This window comes from Sylvia atricapilla, chromosome 26, assembly GCF_009819655.1.
Source record: "Sylvia atricapilla isolate bSylAtr1 chromosome 26, bSylAtr1.pri, whole genome shotgun sequence".
Classification (NCBI taxonomy): domain Eukaryota; kingdom Metazoa; phylum Chordata; class Aves; order Passeriformes; family Sylviidae; genus Sylvia; species Sylvia atricapilla.
This window is the reverse complement of record NC_089165.1, coordinates 2,273,832-2,291,751: the sequence shown is the minus strand read 5'-3', so window position 1 is coordinate 2,291,751 and position 17,920 is coordinate 2,273,832. Positions and strand designations below refer to the sequence as shown.

The 17,920-nt window shown below is 53.5% G+C and overlaps 2 protein-coding genes across 6 annotated transcripts in view; both read right to left on the bottom strand.

The window, feature by feature from the left end:
• Nucleotides 1–685: 685 nt before the first annotated feature.
• On the bottom strand, nt 686–3,149 carry LOC136371937 (la-related protein 6-like). Of its 2 annotated transcripts, XM_066336324.1 has the most exons (4): nt 3,012–3,143; nt 2,709–2,885; nt 2,293–2,491; nt 686–1,866 (listed from the first exon to the last, which is right to left on the bottom strand). In XM_066336324.1, exons 2-4 carry the CDS (start codon nt 2,873–2,875, stop codon nt 976–978), a joined length of 1,257 nt encoding a protein of 418 aa, XP_066192421.1. In that variant the 5' UTR covers nt 2,876–2,885; nt 3,012–3,143; the 3' UTR covers nt 686–975. The 2 variants fall into 2 exon arrangements, with proteins under 2 accessions (XP_066192421.1, XP_066192420.1); XM_066336323.1 differs by having other exon boundaries at nt 2,709–3,149.
• Nucleotides 3,150–7,509: 4,360 nt separating this feature from the next.
• RFX2 (regulatory factor X2) overlaps nt 7,510–17,920 on the bottom strand; it is a 65,580-nt gene continuing 55,169 nt past the window's right edge. For all 4 annotated transcript variants that reach the window (XM_066336308.1, XM_066336310.1, XM_066336306.1 and 1 more), the window contains 9 exons: nt 17,053–17,171; nt 16,636–16,748; nt 14,381–14,532; nt 13,395–13,492; nt 12,261–12,410; nt 9,784–9,992; nt 9,351–9,504; nt 7,771–7,813; nt 7,510–7,654 (listed from right to left, as the gene is read on the bottom strand). In XM_066336308.1, the coding sequence (XP_066192405.1) occupies nt 7,560–7,654; nt 7,771–7,813; nt 9,351–9,504; nt 9,784–9,992; nt 12,261–12,410; nt 13,395–13,492; nt 14,381–14,532; nt 16,636–16,748; nt 17,053–17,171 (1,133 nt within the window). In that variant the 3' untranslated portion in view covers nt 7,510–7,559. The remainder of the gene's footprint in view (nt 7,655–7,770; nt 7,814–9,350; nt 9,505–9,783; nt 9,993–12,260; nt 12,411–13,394; nt 13,493–14,380; nt 14,533–16,635; nt 16,749–17,052; nt 17,172–17,920) is intronic.

Sequence of the window (17,920 nt, the reverse complement as noted above, 5' to 3'; positions counted from 1 at the left end):
TGCTGATCCAGAGAACCCTCCTCATTACCTGTAGAACAACTCCTCAGTACCAGTGTGGGGTCGTGGCTGGGTGGTGGGCACCAGAACCCACACCTGCTGTGGTTTCCATCCCTCTCATCCTCAGCCAGAGGCTCCCAGCTGCAGGGACTGCCCTCAAACCTCTCCTCACACAAGGTGTGACCCCATCCCCTCACCAGCCCTGCCCACCTGAATCCTCCACTCCAGCACTGCAAGCATAGGACTGATCCCATCACATCCCAGCTCTGGGTGCAGACCAAGGGCACCGAGAGCCACCTGCAGCCTCCCTTAACCTTTCCCAGAGGAGCTGGGGAGGCTGTGGGAGCAGGAGGGACACAGGAAAACCCCACATCCCTTATGGAGAGATGGCAGAGAGCCTTGAGCAGCCAAAAGCCAGGAGGTTTTGCCACCACAGCCATCACTCTTCTCTCTCTCAGGCTCAGCCAACCTGGGACACCTGTCCTGGGCACCCCCTCAGTGTCCCCACCACCTCAGGACAGCAAGGGAAGCAGGGACCCTCCTTCCCTGGTCTGGCTGCACCTCAGGCAGCCGCAAGACCTGGAAAGATGAGGGGAAAAACCCCAATTTTTTGTTTTGAAAAAAAAAAAAAAAACCAAAACACAATAAACCCACAAAAACCAAAACAACACAGTATCACACCAGAGAGTGCCTGGAAACTTCATCTCTCTTTATTGTCCATGTCCCATCCAAAACTTGGACTCCAAACCCAGCTCTGGGCCCCGAGCAAGCACAGCCCCACCGGCACGAGCACAGCACGGCACAGCTCCTGCTGCTGCTCAGCCTCTGCCTCGAGCGTCGTCCTTGCCCCTAAACTTCTGTCCCCTGGATCAGCTGCACTGCCACTGCCCACAGCTCACAGGGCCATAGGAAAATTCTTCTGCTCGAGAGAAGAAGGGGAAAAGAAAGAAAACTATCAATCTTGAACGTGAAGGAGTCTCAGCGCCGGGGGACGAGTTCTCTCCCGAAGCTGCTGCCCTTGGCCTTGGTGCCCTCGGGGCTGCGGGGCGGGCGCAGAGCCGGCTGCCACAGGCTGAGGGGCTCGGACACCCACGGTGCTGCCGGGGCAGAGCCGGGAGCAGGACACAGGCTGCGGCTGCCCCAGGGCGTCCAGGAGCCCGCCGCGCTCCCGGATCCCAGCCCGAGCTGGGGAAAGCCCTCGCCGGCGAGGAATGAGCCGGGGAAAGCGCTGGAATTTTGAGCCGTGAAGTCGCTGCCAGACCAGATATGTGCCACCGGGTCCTGGTTCAGGAAGAGGGACAGCGACCCTGAAGCATCATCCGACTCCGGGGAGCTGCTGGGCAGGGAACCCTCGAGGCTGCCGGGGAAGGTCAAGGCCGGCGGTGGCACCTTCCAGCCCGCCCGCTCCTCGCCGGTTTTCTTCTTGCCGCCCTTCCCGCAGAGCCGGACCACCCTGATGCTGTGGCAGTCGCGGTGCCCGAGGCTCTCGAAGGCGCTGCGGGCGCTCTCCAGGCTCTCGTACTCCACCAGGGCACAGCAGCGGCTCAGCAGCTCGGGGAAACGCGAGGAGTATTTGCGCACATCCGAAGGCAGCTTGCGGCCCGGCCGCAGGATGCGGATGGAGACGATGGCGCCGAAAGGGCTGAACATCCTCGTGATGGTCTCCAGGAAGTTTTTCCGCAGCGGCAGGTCCTGCTCCCGCGGCTGCAGCTCCCAGGCCAGCAGCAGTTTGCTGGGGGGGACGCTCAGCAGGTGCTCGGGGATGGGGAGCCGCCGCCTCACTTTGGTGCCCTCCTTGTTCACCTCCAGCAGAGCCGAGAACTTGAGGGAGTAGAGGGTGAGGCGCCAGTCCCGGGTCAGGTATTTCACCTGCGCAGAGAGGGTGGAATCCCCATCAGCCTGAATCCCCGGGCAGGGACCACCCTAAACCCACCCTCCAGATGGGCTGTGACCCCATGCAGTATCCCCCACGGCAAATCCCCCCTCTACCCGAGCACCTTTGGGATCTGCAGACAGCCCCCAGTGTCCCCTAAGCTCTGGCAAGAAGCCACCACTTCCCCCTAAGCCACAGCACCAGGGCTGCCCCGGCAGTTTTTGGCTAAGGGGTGATCACCTCCAAAGCAGCCCAGGGGTAGAAGAAGTGAATGAGCCCTGGGGGTGTTTTGAGGAGTGTTCACTGCTCCTCCAGCCACTCTCCCTGGGATCAGAGCAGGCGTTTGAGGGCAGAGATCACCAGGACACAGCCCAGAGCTCGCACACACCCCACCGGAGGCAGCCAGACCCCCCTAAACCCACCTTCTTGAAGGATGTCAGCAGTTTGATGCTGACAAAGCCCATCTTGTTCTTCTGCACGTGTTTGAGGAGGAAGGCGTCCTTGGCCAGGTTCTCGTCGGACAGGTAGAACTCCACCTGCGCCACGATCCTGCGCACCAGCTGCGGGTCCGGCGCCGAGCGGCTGCAGTCCAGCAGAGCCACCCCCAGCTCACAGGAGCTCCTGTCACAGCAGCGGGGACACACAGGGGTGAGCTGCTGCCTAGGCCACCGTGGTGGGACAGCAGAGACATCGCAGGGCTGTCAGAAGCCTTGCCCGGGGTACAGGGACAGCTCCAGCCTGTGCCTGGCGAGCATCCCAGGAGCCAGACTGGAGCAGACACATCCCAGGCAAGGGACAAACACACACCAGGAGCAGGGCTCAGCTCCTCCCCACGTACCCAGTGTGGCTCTCCACGACATCCTCCTGGCCGAGCAGGGTGAGGGCGCAGCTCCACGGGGCAGGGAGAGGCTGTGCCAGGAGGGAATTCCTCGGTGCAGGAGCTGGACTGCTGCAGCTGGGCTGGGAACTGAGCCCCAGGGCCACTGCAGAGCCACGTGAAGACATTGTCCTTCACCTGGGACAGGAGGCAGGAGAAGCACAGCGCTGGGACACCCTGAGCACAGCAGCCCTGGGACAGAGCCCTGCTCAGGGCTGCAGCCCCCAAACCCAGCCCAGGGCAGGGGGATGGTTGTGTCCTCACCTGCTCGGTAGCACTGGAAGGGTGGAAGTTCTAACAGTGCATCCCAGACACCCTGAAGGCAGCAACGCCCAAATTCTCCTCAGCTCCAAACCGAGGCTCCCAAAACACAAAGGCAAAAAAAAAAAAAAAAAAAGAAAAAAAAAAGAAAAAAAAAAAGAAAAATAAAAAAAGAAAGAAAACAAAATTAAAATAAAAAGGAAAGAAAGAGAGAGAAAGCCCCTGGGCTGAGGGGGTGTGGGTTTATAAACACATCCTGCAGGAGCTGCAGGGGTGGTTGTGGACCTGCCCCCAAACTGCCTGCTCCAGGTGAAACCTGTTTGTGGTTCAACTGCCCCAGCTGAGCCCTGGGATGAGCCAGGCTCCTCCTGCCTCGGCTGCAGAGCCAGGCCAGGGTCCGGGCAGGGGCGGGCAGCAGAACCTGTCCCCTCTGGTACCCAGGGGAGTGAACTGCAGCCATGAGGCCTCTCAGTCTGTGCCTTGGTGTCCCTGCCTTGTGCAGGGACAGTGACAGCCACATGGAGGGAATCTTCTGTCCAGGGACTCCTTTGGGCTCTCAGAGCTGCCAGAGCAGCAGGGAGAGAACCTTCTCCTGCAGAAACATCCCCAGGCCAGGGAGGGAGCAGGGGAGGTGTGAAGCCCAGGGCAGGGGGACAGGAGGCTCCAGGGGGAAGGGTCTGGGGTGGGACATCCCACACGGGGCTGGGGACCGGGGGCTGGGGCAGGCAGGGGGTGACACTGGGCTGGGGACAGTGCCAGGGCAGGGGGCTGTGGAGCTGGGTGGAAACCAGAACTGCCACAGGAAGGGCTGATGCTGGGAGCCTGCCTGAGCCTTTCCTGCCAGTCCAGGCTGATGTTCCAGTGCCCTGTGGCCACAAGGACAGGCCAAGGGCTCCACTGGCACAAGAGAAGATGCTGTTTCAGACCCAGCGACAGGAAAAGTTGCAAGCAAACAACAGAAGGTGGCTCTGGTTGCTGTTTCCAAATCTGTATTTTTGTGTTTAATTTTGAGAACATCTCATTTTTATTCACAAGCCCCCCTGTCCCAGAGGCTTCTTAGACACAGGTGCCTGTTCTCTGGCACTGTGGGGACAATCCAGGAGTGCCAGACCGTGAACCTAAAGCCATCCCAGCCAAGGGACACATTCCCCAGGGGACAAAGAGGAGGCAACTCCAGGGCCCATCCCACCCTCCCATCCCAGCAGCCACACACAGACTGAAGCTCTCCAAGCTGTCCTGGCTGTCCCCAGACCAGCAGCACCTCCCAGGCTGGTGGCCCTGCAGTGTCCCCTGCCCCTTGGGCTGCTCCCAAGCAATCTCTGGGCTGTGTCACCCTGCCCAGCTCCAAGGTCACCCTTCTGGGATGAGCCACAGGGACTGGCAATGTCCAACTGCTCCTGGAATGTTGTACCCCTCTGATTTCCCCGGGTTTGGTGTCAGCCCCTGGCCACCTCCCCTTCTCCTGCCACCTCCTGGTGTTCTCTGCTGGTTGGGAGGAGGGGGAAGACAAAACCCTGAAATCCCTGCAGGATTTGCCCGTCTGGGAGAGGTGATGGGGCCAGAGGCAGGCTGAGGATGGGAGCTGTAAGAACAGGAGGATTTTGAGCTGTGTTTACTTTCTGCTCAGAGGCAGATTTTCTCAGGGTTAGCCCAGCTCCCCTGAGGGAAATAATGCAGGAATCTCCTGCTTCCAGACCCGAGATTCCCAAAGGGAGAGGCTCTGTCTGGTCCAGCCAGACTGGGGGTAATCCAGAGGGAGAGTGAAGCAAAGGCGCTGAGGCTGAACCTTCCAAGGGGTCAGAGCAGGAATGACCCAGCACTTGTCACATCCCTCCCATCCTCACTGCTCCCATCCTCTCAATTAGTCTGGAAGCTTAATTAGAAAATCCTCCTGTGGCCCTGTGCTCAGTCTGATCCTGCAGCCTCTCCTCCCCTCTGAGGCTGGCAGTGACAGGGGTTATCCCCACACACCAGCTGCTGCTCCAGGGGGAATCTGTCTTCCTGCAGACATCTCTGCCCAAATCTGCCTCAATTCCCCTGCCCTGGGCAGCTCCTGCATCCCCCCGAGGCTGCTGCAGCATCTCCTGGCACCTCTCAGGGATCACAGAAGAAATGGGACCACGACACTCCTTGTGCAGGCCTGAGCATTGCATACACATTTATTGCTGTTCAGGTTTAGCTGGGAATTCTGTGCAAGGGGGTTTGGGAGCTTCTCCAGCCTCCTCACACGCTGCTGCAGAGCTCCAGAGCATCTCCTTTGCTTGCTGGCCTCCCTTGGAGGAAGAGCTGAACTTCCTACGGCCCTCAGTGGGAGCAGGGCAGTTAAGATTTGGTCTCTCTGTTGTTTTTTTAGAGTCTCTTATCTCATCAGCAGGATCCCAAGTGTGGACTCTGACCCAGGGAGTTTTCATGGTTATGTACATTTAAATCTGTCTCTCTCACTTCTCTCCTGCCACTTCCATGTGAGAAGTGGCATTTACAGACAAACACCACCCTGCCACAACAGCATGGGACAGAGGGAAGAGGTGCCACTGCACACACTCTCATTTCCCTTGCCATTAGGAACGTGTTTGAAAGTGTCACTTGGCCTTAGTGCCACCGGGAACGAGAAAAAAATCAGAGATTTGGATAGAATATACTCTGCTTGGCAAACTTACACGAGACCCCTGGAAAAGCTCACACCAAACACTGCAGCATTAGAAACCATAATAATAAAAGCTATTTATGACACGGCCTTTATTCACAGAGAGATTTGCCCCAGGGCTTTGTTTTTGCAGTTTACCTTGATAACAGATCCCCTCTCCTCTGCCCTGCAGCCCACAGCATCCAGGGCAACCCCTGTCAGCACAGACCCCACAGGACACGGGAAAGGGGGATAGACCCTGCTGAGCTCCCCCAGCTCAGCCCCTTGGCAGCCACCCCTGCACTGTCCCTGCAGGAAAAGGCAAAGGAATCCAGAGAGGGAAATGCCACTGAAGTGCTGAGCACCCCCCCGGGGTCTGTGCCAGCCTCTCCCTGCCTGGGATGGGCTTTTGGGCCACTCTGAGCTGTGCTGGGCCACTCTGAGCTGTGCTGGGCCACTCTGAGCTGTGCTGGGCCAGTGTGAGCTGTGCTGGGCCAGTCTGAGCTGTGCTGGGCCAGTCTGAGCTGTGCTGGGCCACTCTGAGCTGTGCTGGGCCAGTCTGAGCTGTTCTGAGCCACTTTGAGCTGTTCTGGGCCACTCTGAGCTGTTCTGAGCCACTCTGAGCTGTGCTGGGCCACTCTGAGCTGTGCTGGACCAGTCTGAGCTGTGCTGGGCCACTCTGAGCTGTGCTGGGCCAGTCTGAGCTGTGCTGGGCCAGTCTGAGCTGTGCTGGGCCACTCTGAGCTGTGCTGGGCCAGTCTGAGCTGTGCTGGGCCAGTCTGAGCTGTGCTGGGCCACTCTGAGCTGTGCTGGGCCAGTCTGAGCTGTGCTGGGCCAGTCTGAGCTGTTCTGAGCCACTTTGAGCTGTTCTGGGCCACTCTGAGCTGTTCTGAGCCACTCTGAGCTGTGCTGGGCCACTCTGAGCTGTGCTGCCCCCCAGAGCAGGGGAAATGGGAACAAGGCCCACCCTAAGGCACTGCAGTCACACACCCTCGCCCTGCCCCGGACCCTCCTTCAACAGAGCAGGACATGGAGTGGGAATTTCACAAACCCCAGGGTGTGGGACCAGTTCCCATCTGCCTGGGCAGCGTGGAGGATGTGGATTGCCATGGGACTGCCATGGGATTGCCATGGGGTTGTCATTGGACTGCAATGGGATTGCCATGGGGTTGCTGTGGGACTGCCAGGGGCTTGGCCATAGGAGTGCCATGGGATTGTCCCCAGGCATCGTGGCACGGGGACAATGACCTCGCTCTGCCTCCAGCTGCCATTGCCTCAGAGTCCTTTGGTATCTTGAGTCGGCGTCCCAGGAGCTTTGGGGTGAAGTGCCAAGCTGGGGAGCTGTGGAAGCAGTGGGAATGCTCATCCCAAAGTCCCAGAGCACGGCTGTGTCCGCTGGGACGTGCAGCAGGAGCCTCTCCCCGGGCAGGGACCAGAGGCACCGGCTGTCCTGTGCTCCCTGGTGTGACAGATTTGGCAAAGCCACAGCCAGGACAGCTTGTCTGGAAAGGCTGGAGGAGCAGGGCCGGATCTTTTTCCTTCTTCTTGGGCACTGATTGGTTCAAGTTTGGATCACAGTGAAGTCTGAGACGCAGGGAAGGAACCCAAAGCACCTTCCCTGCCGGAGAAAGCCTCATTTGTGCACCTCACTCGGGCTGGGGAGCGAGGACAGATCTCCCAGCCAGGCACATCCCACCTGCTGCTGACCACAGAGGCTTCCATCCCTCGGGAGCAGCCTCTGGAGCTTCTCCCTCCACCCTGGAGGGATACCGGCGGCCGAACCAGCCCCGTGCCAGCGCCTGCCCCGGCTCAGCCCATCCTCAAACACGAGTAAACATAAAGAGAAACTAAGAGGCACTATAATAACGCAGCCCCGGCTCCGGACGGCTCCGTGCAGCCGCCGAGGAGCCGCTGGCAGCCGGCAGATGTCAGATGTCCTGCAGGGAGTGGCCGGCCTCGCTGCGCTCCCGTTTCACCAGCGGCTGCTCCGGGTCCACCTCGGCGCTCAGCTCGCTGATGTCATCTGCAAAGGACACGGCTCAGAGCAGGGGACAGCCGGCTGCTCCTTCCCAGCACAGCTCCCGAGGCTCCCCCGCCCGCCAGCATCCCACCCGGACCCTGCAGAGCCCCGGCACGTACCTTTGTCCAGCAGGGTCGGGGACAGGGATGTGAGGTCACCAAACTGAAAGATAAAGGAGTCACAGGGTCAGCGAGGAGCCTCGGGGCCAAACCTGCTCGACGGCATCACCAAACAATCCCAACCACCCGGGAGAGACCCTGAGCGTCAGCGCCGGTAGTGGAGAGCGGAAATCAGAGGGGTACAACATTCCAGAAACCAAAACCAACCACAGGGTTTGGGGAAAAAGCCTTTTGTTGCCATTTAAATCTCTGGGCAAACATCACACACAACAATCCAGGGCGGGATTTAGCTCTGGAATGAAGGGAGAAAATTTTCCATCTCCCAAGTGAAAAGAGGTGTCTTTTCTCCAGCCCTTTCCACCTCTCAGGCATTTCCCCTCTCCTTCACCTCTCTGCAAAGCCTTTGCAGTGATGTCAGAGAGAGTTTGGTCAGCAAGGCCAAAGTGGTGCCAAGTGGAACCAGACAGCTCCTTGGTTCTGGAGATGTGGTGTCCCTCTCCAGGACAAATTCTGAGACACCAAACTGCTGTAATAGCAATCCTGAAAAGTCATGGAGAGCTGGGCATCAGCAGGAGCTGAGGAGAGGGGGAATTGCAAACTTCAGTGGGAATGGAAGGACACCATTCATCCTGCTTTGCTGGGAAGAATCAGCCTCCTCCTGGAGAACAGGAATATTGCAAGGGTTTAATGAAGGAAAAGCCGAGGGATGAGAGCCTCCCACAGCGGGTTTTGCTGGGAGCCAGTCTCTGCCTTTCATGTTCCTTTAATATCAATGAAGGCAGAGGTTTTGCAGGGAGCAGTGGGAACTCAGCACTGCAGTTGGAGCAGCGTGGGAGGGGGAGGAAAGGCAGAACCAACAGGCTTTGGTTTGCTGGCTCCCTACATGAGCTCTGTGGAAGCTTCAAGGAGCAAATGAGCTCAATTTTGAACACGTGGGCTCAGTTTTAAACTCGCAGTAGTTTCAAAATTACTGTCACAGGTTCTTTGGGGCTTTTGACTCTGTATTTCAGAGAGAAAAATTGGATGTGGCTTCAGCTAGGCAGGACTGGACCTGCCTGCAATCCAGGCACCAGACTTACTGTCTGATTGGTGAACAAAAAAACCACCCCAAACCCTCACAAACAGCACAAACAACCCCATCATCCTCTTCTTCACCTCAAAAATGGTCAGAGTGGATGACTGTGCATGTAATGCTGGAGCTTGTGGAGGCCTGGAGAAGTTCAGTTGCTGAAAGCAATTTTTGGACCATTTTTGCTTGGTTTAGATGGACTTTGCCCTGTCAGGAGTCCCAAAGCCAGGGCTGGCAGTCACAGGTGGTGCAGAGAAATGGAGAGATCCTTTCCCTCCCTCCTCCAGGCCTCCAAAACCCAAATGATGCTCAACCACCCCAAACCCAAAACCCACCAGCTCAGGCAAGCTGCTCCAGGAGCTCTATCCTTGAGCCAGGCACTGAAAACAACTCAGCAAATATTTTTTGTTTTAAAACAAGCCGAGGGCACAGCGCGGTTTGTGAAGCAGCACTGTCTCTCGAGAGGAGCTGCTGATTTTGGGTTGGTTTGGGGGGGATAAAGGATGCTCACCTCTCCCATGACAGCAATTGGGGTCTCCCCTGTGGCCTGGGCCACACGGTGCTCCACCAGGTAGAACATGTACTCGTCGTAGAGCAGGCGGATCAGGTGGAAGGAGCCGAAGCTGGCGGCGCTGCGCAGGGTGAGGTCACGGATCACCATGGAGCTGGGGACAGACAGCAGCCAGGAATTTGGGCTGAGGTTACACCTGATGGGAATTCTGGAGGTACTGTGGGACCCAACACTGTCTCGGCCTCTGAGCCAAAAGTATCAAAACACTTGCAGAAATTGGTTTATGGAGCATCCCATCCCCATCCCGAAAGGACACCAGAACCACAGTTAACCACAGCTTCACGGGAGTAAAGAACTTGGCCTTGGCTTTTCAAGGAGCTCTTTACACGCCCCCTGATGCAGAAAAACCCCCCAAATGAGAAAGAAAATGTACCTGTAGAAGGACCACTTCAACAGGAACTGCCTGGCTGCCTTGGGGAAGCTGGGGCTGCCCTCGTGATGTTTCAGCACTTGAGTGACAACATTGTCCAGCCAGCTGGCCCACTGGTCCAGAGAGCTCTGCTGCTGCAGAGTCAGCTTGAAATCCTGCTCCAGCTTCTGCACCATGCCCTCCTCACACTGGCACACCCACGAAGCCTGCTCCTGCTCGGGAGGAAGGGCTCACAGTTACTCACGCCCTGCTCCTGCTCGGGAGGAAATGTAGCTTTTTTATCTTCTTTTCTTCTCTTAGAGCTGGGATTAAATGCTCAGGAGATGCAGTTCCTGCTCAGACTCAGATGTTTATTAATTCTTATCTATATTAGAGTCTCACAAGTTGTGAGTTCTAGGTAACAAAGGAACAAAGGGCTCTGTCTCTATCTCTACAAGGCCTTTTAAGCATAAACTGTCCAATTATGAAATGACACCTAGATAATTTTTACTTTTAACCCAACAACCAACCACCCGTGGCCTGCAATGGGGATTTTTATACCAAATTACAAAATATCACCCAGACCCATGAAGAAGGTGAAAAAGAAAGACTTAACCTCTGCCCTAAAGCCTTTGTCTTGCTTTATATATTTATTACTATAGTCTAAAACCTTAAACTCTAAGTTTTCCACCCTGTGATATCACACACTTCTATTCAAACTCCACACCCACAATCCCAGTGCTGTCACTCAATTTTGGGAGCCTTTTCCAAGGCCTCAGGTCAAATGCAGTGTTTGCTTGGGGGTCAGTGCCTGTGAGCACAGAAAGTCTGGAATTCTCAGTGCCCAGGGCTCCAACAAAGAAGGGCTCACAGTCACTCATGCCAGGCATGCATGGTGTTGCATCCCAACCCAAGATTTAATTTCTAGCAGGCAAGGGCTGCAAACCAGCTCTGAATCATAGCCCCTCTGAACTGTGTGGACCACAGTGTTTTTAGAACTACATAATTGTTGGTAGCACTTCATTCTTCACTGGAAAAGTGATAAAGCATTGGAATGGGGCGCCCAGGGGAAGTGGTGGAGTCACCATCCCTGGAAGTGTTCAAAGAATGAGTGGGCATGGGGACAGGATTTAGTAGGCATGGTGGGGTCCAGCTGAAGGTTGGAGCTTTTTCTAGCCTTAATGACCTGAGAGCCTTATAGAAGCTCCTTTCCCACTGCTCACAGCGAGGTGGAGAATTTACCCAGCAAAGTATCACCAACACCTTGTTCATTCAGTTGGGTTCCAGCACTGGGAGCTGAGCACTGGTGACCAGCAGAGGTAACCTGGCTGTGGAGCCCCACGTGTGGAGCAGCTGAGGAGGAGGGGAGCGTTGCCCTAAGTTTTCTTGCCTTCTGAGTGTTGCATTTTTGTAGTCGAGATTCTCACGCAGCTTCATGTAAACTCTGTACTCATTTAGAATTATCTACTTTGTTTACATATTTCTCCTCTGGGAGGAGTCTTATGGTCAATGGTGATGTTCACTCTACGAGGTCCAAGAGGTGACAGACAACCTGTATAGCCAATCTTTTGCCTTCTGTAAAACGTGTCTATAAACGGAGTCAAGAATATTAAACCAGAGCTTTCCTGCCTGACTTTCTGCTGCCTGCCTCGTCCTTTGTGTGTCCCACACTGCCACTGGGGGCCCCTGGGTTACCTGCACATTGGGTTATTACCTGCACATTGGGTCACCTGCACATTGGGTCACCTGCACCTTGGGTTACCTGCACCTTGGGTTACCTGCACATTGGGTCACCTGCACATTGGGTTACCTGCACATTGAGTTACCTGCACATTGGGTTACCTGCACGTTGGGTTACCTGCACGTTGGGTGACCTGCACGTTGGGTGACCTGCACCTTGGGTGACCTGCACCTTGGGTTACCTGCACATTGGGTTACCTGCACGTTGGGTTACCTGCACGTTGGGTTACCTGCACATTGAGTTACCTGCACGTTGGGTGACCTGCACCTTGGGTTACCTGCACGTTGAGTTACCTGCACGTTGGGTCACCTGCACGTTGGGTTACCTGCACCTTGGGTTACCTGCACGTTGGGTTACCTGCACATTGGGTGACCTGCACATTGGGTTACCTGCACGTTGGGTTACCTGCACATTGAGTTACCTGCACATTGGGTGACCTGCACGTTGGGTGACCTGCACGTTGGGTTACCTGCACGTTGGGTTACCTGCACGTTGGGTTATTACCTGCACATTGGGTTACCTGCACATTGAGTTACCTGTACGTTGGGTTACCTGCACGTTGAGTTACCTGCACATTGAGTTACCTGCACATTGGGTTACCTGCACGTTGGGTTACCTGCACATTGGGTGACCTGCACCTTGGGTTACCTGCACATTGAGTTACCTGCACATTGGGTTACCTGCACATTGGGTGACCTGCACCTTGGGTGACCTGCACATTGAGTTACCTGCACGTTGGGTTACCTGCACGTTGGGTTACCTGCACGTTGGCGAAGTCCACGCGGTTGAGGTCGCTGAGCATCTGGTTGATCTGGGACGTGTTCTGCAGCACGGCGCGCGCCGCCTGCGCCAGGTGGTTGAGGGACGTGTACCTGCGCAGGGTCTGGGCAAAGGCACTCACCACCCCCACCTGTAACACAGCACAGGGGGCTGCAGGGCAGGCTCTGCTCCCTGCATGCACCAGCACAGGCACTGCTGCAGTCACCAGCCCTGCAAGTGGTCAAAAAACCTGTTGGGGACATGGTTTAGTGGTGGCCTGGGCAGTACTGGGGTGGTGGTTGGACTCAAATCATCTTAAAGGTTATTTCCAACGTGATCCTTGTGCCAGGCACGTGGAACAACTCGATCAACCCTTGGGCACAGTGTTATTTGTGAATCAATGGTGTCTCTTTGGGTGCTTCTCAGTTTGGGTTGGTTTGTAAGGAATGAAGGGTTCTGACCTCTCCCATCCCGTGTCCCTGGCTGCCTGGGCCACACAGTGCTCCACCAGGTAGAACATGCACTCATCATAAAGCAGTGGAAGGACCCAAACCTAAATAATTCTCTGATTCCATTAGTTATTCTCTTTAAGCTACCAGGTTTTCACACTCTGCCTCCAGCAGAACCAGCAAGGTGGGAAGAGGCAGTATGAATCCCTGGCTTTAGGAGAACAGGAGCCTTGGGGCAATGCCAGTCACTCCTGGGCTTTCCAGGAGGACAGCCTCATTCCAGGGCAGAGCTAACAGGGAATGGGCCCAGCCCCAAGGTGCCAGAGCTCCAGGAGGGTTTGGACAAGGCTCTCAGGGATGCTCAGGGTGGATTGTTGGGGTGTCTGTGCAGGGACAGGGGTGGTGATGATCCCTGTGGGTCCTTTCCAGCTCAGGATATTCTGTGGCTCTGTGATTTTCTCCCACAAAGCTTTTTCTGCAATTTCAGGACACAGGAACAGCTCCATGGACAGAGCATCTTCAGCCTCTGGTACAAAGGAATTGCCCCACCCGTCCTCCCACTCCTGGCTGATTTTGGTTCAGAACCAATCATTGCACCAATCCAGGTGGCCAAACCCCAACAGGAACTTCCAATCCCTGTGGAAAACTGCAAGATGCAGAAACACACTGGGCCCATCCCTGCTCACCTTGGTCTGCACGACCTGTGGGGGGAAGTCACTCATGGCATTCATCAGCCACCCTTCCAAACTCTTGGCAAAGTTCCGGATGGCCTGGGTCAGTGTGCCTGCAAAGAAGGCTGCCAAGTCAGAAAGGCTCCTCTGTAGCATTTTTGGGTACCACTTTCTAGCTTAGGACTGCTGGGAAAGCACAGCCTGGGGGCTGGTTAGCTGAGATGTCAACCCAGCACCAAGGAAATCAGCTGTGCTGATGCACTCAAATAATTATTGGATGTAATTACTCAAACTCTTCTTATTATTCTTTATCTTTTTCATTTTTATTTTTCATTTTTTCTTACTCTTATTCTTTTTCATTCTTATTCTTATTCTTATTCTTATTCTTATTCTTATTCTTATTCTTATTCTTGTTCTTGTTCTTATTCTTATCCTTACTCTTATCCTTATGACAATTGAACTTTTCCAACCTAAACATTTTTATGGTTTGTTTATTATTCTTATTTTCTTTCATCCTTTTCTCATTCATGGCCCTTCTGAGCATTTTCCAAGCTTTGGAATTCACTCTTCAAAGACACCTTTGTGCCCCAGCTTGTGACAGCCCTCAGAGGGACATTTGGGAATCCAAATCAGAGAGAAAACCCTCAATACTCCATCAATAATCTCCCAAAAAGTTGACCCCCAATTTCCAGGAGTGCAGTCAGGGACAGGATGCTCCTGTGCAAACAAAGACCTCCAAGGAACTACATCCCCAAGAGCTCCCATATCCAAACTGTTTTTCACCTGACTCCTGGCCAAAATCAGATGTGATCTGTAACACACCAAATTTAAAAGGGAAGGGAACTCCCAGGGGGTACAGAATATCCCCCCAGAGCAATGCTGCAGGAGGAATATTTAAGACAAACACCTCCAAGTGGGTTTTTACAGTGGGAATCTTTGTGGCAAGTGGTGGCCAGAGTGAGCTCAGGCTCAGGAGCCAGGAGGGGGCTGTGGGTACTCACTGGGCACTGGCCTGAGCACGTCAGGGATGAGGATCTCCACCAGGGCCTGGTACAGGATGTGGTCACAGCTCCTCATCCACTTGAGGATGGGCTCGTACTTGCACAGGGTGATCAGTTTGTCCTTTGGGAGGGTCCCTTCGGGTTCCTCTTCACTGCAGGAGGAGGAGGAGGGAAGAGACAGAGTTAGCATCAGGTTTGCATTTCAGTTTTTGCTTTTCCTCTCCTCTGCATTTCTAACTTCAACTTTCAGCAGAAAAAAGATGTTTCTGTGCCTTGCAACAGGAAATGTTTGACTGCTCATACAGGTTGTGTCTCTGCCAGCACCTCCCTGTCCTTGGGGCCAGAGATTGGAGCAGTTTTCCCTCAAATCCACGCTCCTGGTGCTTGGTCTGCCTTCCCCTCTTCCCTTTTTAACTTCCCTGCCTCTCACACCCCCTGTTCGTGTGGGGGCTGAGCTCCAGCACAGTCATTTCAGCCAGCAAAGGCTGTGCTGGTCCCTCCTTACAGCCCCAGCTGCTCCCAAAACCTGCCACCCCTCTCCTCTCTCCCCTGCTCTCCACTGCTGGAGCCTCAGCACTGGGGACAAAAACTTTGCAGCCAGAGTAGGGGCAAATTAGCTGATATTGAGATGTTCTCAAGGTGTCAAACACCTCCAAATGCTGAATGTTTTCAGAGGGAAGGAGACTGAATACCTGGATGAGAACAACGTGGTGTCTGTAACTGACTGAGGCCAATCCAGACTCCATTATTTTCATTTTGTAGATATATAAAGGCACAAGATATTTGTTACACAGCAAGCAGAAAGAGCTGAAACCTGAATGCACTGAGAGCATCACAGCAGAGCTGCTCACCCACACATTGTGTCAGGAATTGGGAATTTGGACGGCTCTTTCCCCAGGCATTGCATCAAAATCATTAAAGCCAAGCCTTGGACATGCTCTAAAGGGGAACTTTGAGCCTCAGGCTGCAGAATTTGAGTGATGAACTCCATGAGCATCACTCCTGGAAAATCCCACATGGAGAAACGGGTCATGAAACTTGCTGTGAGGTGCATCCATGTTCTGCATCTCCTCATGCTTTCAGTGTGCTACTTCCCTAATATTTGGACTTTCTATTTCTATATTAAGAAGGGGAGGGAGTGTGTTATTTACTTCTCTGGGTTACTGGCAGAGGTGGGAGAGCCCTGCAGAAAAGCTGCCTCCAGTTTCCCCTGTGTACCTAGAAACAGCTCCTAGGGGTTGCAATCTGCTTTGGAGCTGTTCCCTCAAGAAAGTGAGATTTTAAACCAAGCAAACACAGCTGCAGTGAGTCCTTGCAGGAAAATATCCCATGGGCAACATGCACAGGGCCAGATTCTACACATTTTGAAGGATTTTTGCTTATTACTCAATGTTTTATCATTTTTCTTCTGAAGAGAAAACCTTTGTCTTTATAGCATCAGTAAAAGTGGACAGATTTTTCATGATAGAAATTTTAGGAAGAAACCTTCATTTTTTTTTCAATTTTATGTGTTTTCACTTATTTCCATTCCCCTGGCAGCAGCTCCCAATGCATAAAGGATGAGGAAGAGGCACAGCAACGAGCCAGGCAGGAGTGAAGATATGAAATCAGCTTTGTTTGCAATGATCTGCCTCAAAACATGAGGCACTGACAGGTCTGGGCAGCCAGGCAAGGCAGAGACTCAGGCTGGATGTCCCTAAAACCTCAGAGAGTCCCTAAAATCTGAGCCAGAGCATGGCACTGAGTCATGGCAGGGAATCATCCCCTTCTTTGCTGCAGAAGATGCAAAGGACACGGATGTCCAGCCTCAGGATGGGAGGAAACAGCCTCAAACTGCCCCAGGGGAGGTTTAGGTTGGATATGAGGGAAAATTTCTTCACTGAAAGAGTGATCAGGCACTGGAACAGGTTGTGCAGGGCACTGGTGGAGTCACCACCCCTGGAAGTGTCCAAAACACGTGGGGATGTGGCACTTGGGGACGTGGTTGAGTGGTGAACAAACACAGTGCTGGGTTGATGGATGGACTCGATGACCTTGGAGGGTTTTTCCAACCTCAGTGACCCCACAAGTTCTCTGCTCAGACTTCCCCAAGGCTCTGAACTTTGCATTACAATATTAAACGCTTCCAAGGCTCTTTGTCACGGCTCTGCAGGGCAGAAAGGACTCCTAAATTCTCCAAAGCACTCAAAAAGCCTAAAAACACCTTAAGAAGAGATCTACCTGCAAGAAATGGAGCAGGGGAGGCCGGGGAGTACCTGGAAGGCAGAGCAGTGGGGCCATCACTAGGGGGTGCCTTGGGACTCCAGAAGGACTGCCACAGCTTCTCGATGTAGTGAAACTGCAGGTTCATCACGACATCCAAGGTGGCCTGACAGCAAGGAACACCACGGGGTCAGTGCTCAGCTCCAGTGCTGCCACTCACAGTAAATAATTGACACGGAAAACAACGGAATTGGCACTGTTTTAGTAACCAACTTAATATAAAACAGGTCACACAGTGAAAAATAAAAAAAAAATCAGTATTTGAGTTGTAATTCCTGGCAAATGAAGCATTCCTGATTACAGTCCAGCTTTTCCTGAGAGTGGGATATGAGCTGGTCACAGGAATTATGTCCCACATCAGTTAATAAATCAATTACAAATAACCACCAAAGAATATTGCAAACAATCACCTCACAGTGTCTCCTGTAGAGAACCTGCAGAGTTTTCACGTCGTTCAAGGTGAAACCTTCTTGTAAGAGGACATTACCAAGATCAGGGGCTGGGAACTCGGGAAAGACATGGGTTACATCTGGGAAAAGAAATTGGGAAAGATGGTGAGGTTAGGAAAGCTCAGAGGACAGGTGAGCACAAGGTGCTGCTGTCACTGGAGGCTCTTTCATGTTCCAGCTGGGATGAGACACAAAAAATGAGATAATTTTGTCCTTTCCCTGATTTGTGCTGTTATACTGAGAAAACCCAAACGACCACAGCCCAGAGGATTCAGTGGGGAAAGGAAAATGTTCCCTTTCTGTTTGTAGTAAAAGAAACAAGAAAACATTATCCTCATCTACCAGCCATTAGAATTTCCCTGAAGCTTGGAAAACGTCTCTCTGGTCTTTAAGGAGTACAATGGAGGACAGAATTGGGCAGCAGAGGTGGCAGGAGCTGGGATTTGTGATGGAGATCCAGGACCAGCAGATCCAGAGGGTCTGTTCCACAAGGAGAAGGTCGATATGGATCAGCTCCACTCAGATGCCCACTGCAGCCTTTGCAAGGAAGGGAATGGATTTCCCCCCTCTGGCCAGGACCTCCACTCTTCCATGGAATTTAGATAAAACCAGATGGATTAAAAATATACTCTGAGAGACACAACAGACCCTTGGGCTCAAGGAAAAAGCCTTCCTGGGGAGACAGGAGTCAGCTGATAAACTCAGCAAGTGTGACATTATGAAACCTATAGAACACATCCTATATATAAAAAAAACCCCACAAAATTTATATCTATTAATAATATATATCATTACATATTATATAATATATAATAATAACAAAACCAAT